Source organism: Cricetulus griseus, chromosome 3, assembly GCF_003668045.3.
Source record: "Cricetulus griseus strain 17A/GY chromosome 3, alternate assembly CriGri-PICRH-1.0, whole genome shotgun sequence".
NCBI classification, from domain to species: Eukaryota; Metazoa; Chordata; class Mammalia; order Rodentia; family Cricetidae; genus Cricetulus; species Cricetulus griseus.
Genome location: NC_048596.1, coordinates 145,413,835 through 145,418,393, shown reverse-complemented (window position 1 = coordinate 145,418,393; position 4,559 = coordinate 145,413,835). Strand labels below are relative to the sequence as shown.

At 40.0% G+C, this 4,559-nt stretch overlaps 1 protein-coding gene across 1 annotated transcript; it reads left to right on the top strand.

The window, feature by feature from the left end:
• Positions 1-3,554: 3,554 nt before the first annotated feature.
• On the top strand, positions 3,555-4,559 carry LOC100764948 (mas-related G-protein coupled receptor member X1). Its single transcript, XM_027410572.2, has one exon. It carries the CDS (start codon positions 3,555-3,557, stop codon positions 4,557-4,559), a length of 1,005 nt encoding a protein of 334 aa, XP_027266373.1.

The following is a 4,559-nucleotide window of genomic DNA, read 5'->3' as shown; positions in this document are numbered from 1 at the left end:
TTTTCTGGTTGTAGTGAACTTCCTTGGGTTGCAGTTTTCCTTCCAAAACTTTCTGTAGGGCTGGATTGGTGCATATTTATTGTTTGAATCTGGTTTTGTCATGGAATATCTTGTTTTCTCCATCTACAATGATTGAAAGCTTTGTTGGGTATAGTAGTCTGGGCTGGCATCCATGGTCTCTTAGTGTAGGTAGAATATCTATCAAGGACCTTCTGGCTTTCAGAGTTTCCATGGAAAAGTCAGGTGTGATTCTGATAGGTTTGCCTTTATAGGTTACTTGACCTTTTTCCTTTGCTGCGCTTAATATTTTCTCTTTGTTCTGTTTTTGTTGTTGTTGTTGTTGTTGTTGTTGTTGTTTTGATTATTATGTGGCAAAACCTTTTTTGGGGTCAGTCTATTTAGTGTTCTGTAGGCTTCTTGTATTTTCATTGGCATGTCTTTCTTTAGTTGGGAAAGTTTTCTTCTATGATTTTGTTGAATATGTTTTCTGCACCTTTGAGTTGGATTTCTTCACCTTCTTCTATACCTATTATTCTTAGGTTTGGTCTTTTCACTCTATCCCATATTTCCTGGATATTTTGTGATAGGGATTTGTTGGACTTAAGATTTTCTTTGGTTGATGAATCTACTTCTGCTAGTGTGTCTTCAACTTCTGAGATTCTCTCTTCCATCTCTTGTATTCTGTTGGTTATGCTTACATCTGTAGTTCCTGATCATTTACCCAGCTTTTCTATTTTCAGCATTCCCTCAGATTGTGCTTTCTTTATTGTCTCTATTTCAGTTTTTAGGTCTTGAACTGTTTCCTTGAGAGATTTGTTGATATCTTGTATTTTTTGGTTTGTTTTTTCTTCCATTTCTTTAAGGAATTTTCTCATGCCCTCTTTGAGGTCCTCTATCATTTTTCTGAAGATGCTTTTAAGGTCATTCTCTTCTGGTTCATCTGCATGGTGATGTTCAGGTCTTGCTGGTGTATGATTCCTAGTCTCCGGTGGTGTCATATCGGGTTTTCTGTTGTTAAATGTGCTTTTACCTTGTCCTCTTCTCATCCTTTTTCTGGTGGGTGTAGCAGGAGTTTCTTGCTCTCCTGGTGGGTATGTGACCAAGGTTCTCTTCTGGTAAATGCAAACAGATCCAATACTCTGATGTTTGTCCTCTTCTCTTGGATGGAGGTGTCACTGTTACCTGGGCGTTGGCAGTGTTCAGGCGTGCCCGGTCCCGCTGGGCCTGCAGTTGGAGGCAGAATTGTCATGGGGCCTTGGTGTGTTGGATCCCACAGGCGAACCCAGTCTGGCGGCCAGGTCACTGGTGTCAGATGACTCTGAGCAGTGATGAATGGGAACCAGAAACAGCTCCTGGCCAACCTGGGCCGGCGGGTGGAGGCAGGACTGCCTCTGGGTGTTTGGTGTTTGATCCCACCACCGAACTCGGTCCAGCACGCAGGTTGCTGGTGTCAGATGACTCTTAAATCACACTTCTTAATGTGTCTGAGAGGGCACTGCTGACAAGTATCAAAACAGAAGGTCCAAGAAGGAATGTAGGTATTCTCATCCAAGAAGCTGAGTGCCCAGTGTAACAAAATGGGTAGAAGGGAAAAGCTAGCACAGGCACCCCATCTCTATGTCCTGCCCTCCACTAGATGAGCCTCTGTGCTACACAATGTGCTCCTGTCATGATGTTTAACCTCACCACATACCAGAAGCAGTAGGTTTTGTATTTGTGACTTTGTCTGTCAGTTTCTCGCCTCTTGGGACCTGGTATTAGTCCCCAGGTGTGAGCTGTCCTTTTCTCTATTTAGTATCTGCACGTGCCTCTATGTGCCTCTCTATCAATAAACTATTTTAATACAAAAGCTTTAATTAGCAAATGAACTCTACTCAAGATATCTTTAGAGAGACAGGAATTAGATTATATCGTGTACTCTACAGCATACTTTTAATACTCCTCCATTGTTATTTTCATATCCCCTTATAATATTACCTAGACCTTACTCTAACTTAATACTTCATTTCTGTACTGATGAACAAATGCAATTCCAGCCCAAATCTTGAACTTATACTTTGTAACAAAATGTTTCTAGATGCTAACCATAGTTATCGTGAATTCTCATAACAAAAACATTCAATTATTTGGGCATAGACATCACTCCAAAATACACGGGCCTACCTACAAAAGTAATTACAATGAATGAGATTTTTCTTTATAATTAAATTATATGTGTGTACACATTTATTTATTTATTTATTTATTTATTTATTTTAATTTACACTTTATTGCCTAATCCAAATTACCTACTACTAAAATGAAACTCATTTGTTCTTTCACTCATTGAGGAAATATCAGTGCCACAATGTCAGCCAATGAGATGCTTTAGAGCATAGAAGTACTTGTGCCAAACCTTAATGACCTAAATTCAATTCCCAGGAAAATCAAGATTTGAGGAGAGAAGCAAATCCTTCAACTCTGGTTTCTACAAGTACTTGTACATGTCTGCACATACACACACAATTTTTAAATGTGATTTTTTAAAATTTACATTCTTTCAAAAATAAAAGACAAAAATGATATGTACTCACTCATTTGTGGATTTTAGACATAGAGTAAAGGATTACCAGCCTACAATCCACACTAGCCAGAAAAACTAGTAAACAAGGAGGACCCTAAAAGAGACAAACATTGTCCCCTGGAGAAGGGGAAAGGGTCAGGATCCCCTGAGCAAATTGAGAGCATGGGAAGAAGGGGGAGAGAGCTATGAGAATGAGAAGGGAAGAAGAGGAAGGACGTAGAGGTCATGAGGAAGCAGAAAAGTTGAGTCAGGTGAAGAATAGAAGAAAGGATATGTGATAGGGTTTTAGTTGGGGGGATGGTAGGGGAGGAAGGGAGGGTGAAGGGAACTGGGATTGTCATGTAAATCAATCCTGTTTCTAATTCAAATAAAAAAAGATAAATAAAAAAATAAAAAATAAAAGAATACACTGTTATATACAAAATATACAAAAATAAGCCCTGAAAAATATAGAAAGTATTCTTGTCTTTAAGTACTACTTCCCTGGGTCCTATCTAAATCACCAGACCCAGCCATCCTAACAAATGTACTAGAAAAGGTCCACAATACCCTTGTGGCCCTAAAACATGCTATTCATTTTCCATGGATGATAGAGCCATGTCAATCATGGGGTGTCATGATCACCTCTTTGTTTTTCTCAATACTTTCATATGAGAAAAAAATAAGGTCCAGAAAGCAGCAGTGCTTGGTCCATGTAGCCCTCTGAATTGAGAAGTTTGTCTCATAGAATATATGTATATGACATAAAATAACATGAATTATTTCCATGTGATTTAGAGATTCTGAGTTATACTTAGGAAGAACAACTCAGACTACAGAGTTAACAAACTTTGGGTTTTAATACACAGTCCAGAATGTTCCAGCTGTTTGTAAGTTCATGCAGTCATATACTCTCCTTTTATTTATAAATGAATTTATTTAGAAATGCTAGCACAGTATCTACATAATATTATGGTCTTGTGGAGAAGGGACCATATTAAGATGTTCAAATATGGTTTATGTTCTCAGGGACACTACTGGAAGATTTGTGAACATGGATCCAACCATCTCATCGCACAACACAGAATCTACACCAACAAATGAAACTGAGAATCAAGATTGTAGTCCAATCCTGACCCTGAACTTCCTGGCCCTCATTATTGCCCTGGTTGGACTGGCAGGAAACACCATTGTACTATGGCTCCTGGGATTCCACATGCACAAAAAAGCCATCTCAGTCTACATCTTCAACCTGGCTCTTGCAGACTCCTTCTTCCTTTGCTGTCACTTTATTGACTCGATCCTACGGGTCATTGATTTCTATGGCTTCTATGCCCATACATTAAGCAAATCAGTCTTAGGTAATGCAGCAATCATTCCCTATATCTCAGGCCTGAGCATACTCAGTGCTATTAGCACAGAGCGCTGCCTGTCTGTATTGTGGCCCATATGGTATCACTGCCACCGCCCAGAAAACATGTCAGCTATCATATGTGCCCTAATCTGGGCCCTGTCCTTTCTGATGGGCATCCTTGAATGGTACTTTTCAGGAATCCTGAATGACTTTCATCAGCATTTGTGGAAAAATGTTGATTTTGTTGTAACTGCATTTCTGATCTTACTATTTATGCTTCTCTTCGGGTCCAGTGTGGCCCTACTGGTCAGGATCCTCTGTGGTTCCAGACAGAACCCATTGACCAGGCTGTATGTTACCATGGCACTCACAGTGATCGTCTTCCTCATCTGTGGCCTGCCTCTTGGACTTTACCTGTTCCTGTTATACTGGCTTAAAGTTCCTTTCTGTCATCTTTACAGAATTACTTCTGTCCTGTCCTGTGTGAACAGCTGTGCCAACCCCATTATTTACTTCTTTGTAGGCTCCTTTAGGCAAAATAGGCATCATCGGTCCCTCAAAAGGGTTCTTCAGAGGGCTCTGGAGGACACGCCCGAGGAGGATGAATGTACAGCCAGCAATCTTCAGAAAACCATTGAGATGTCAGAAAGTAGAGAATGGTGA

Coding starts and splice junctions, on each gene's coding strand:
- LOC100764948 (XM_027410572.2), top strand. CDS start 3,555: ATGGTTTATGTTCTCAGGGACACTACTGGAAGATTTGTGAACATGGAT.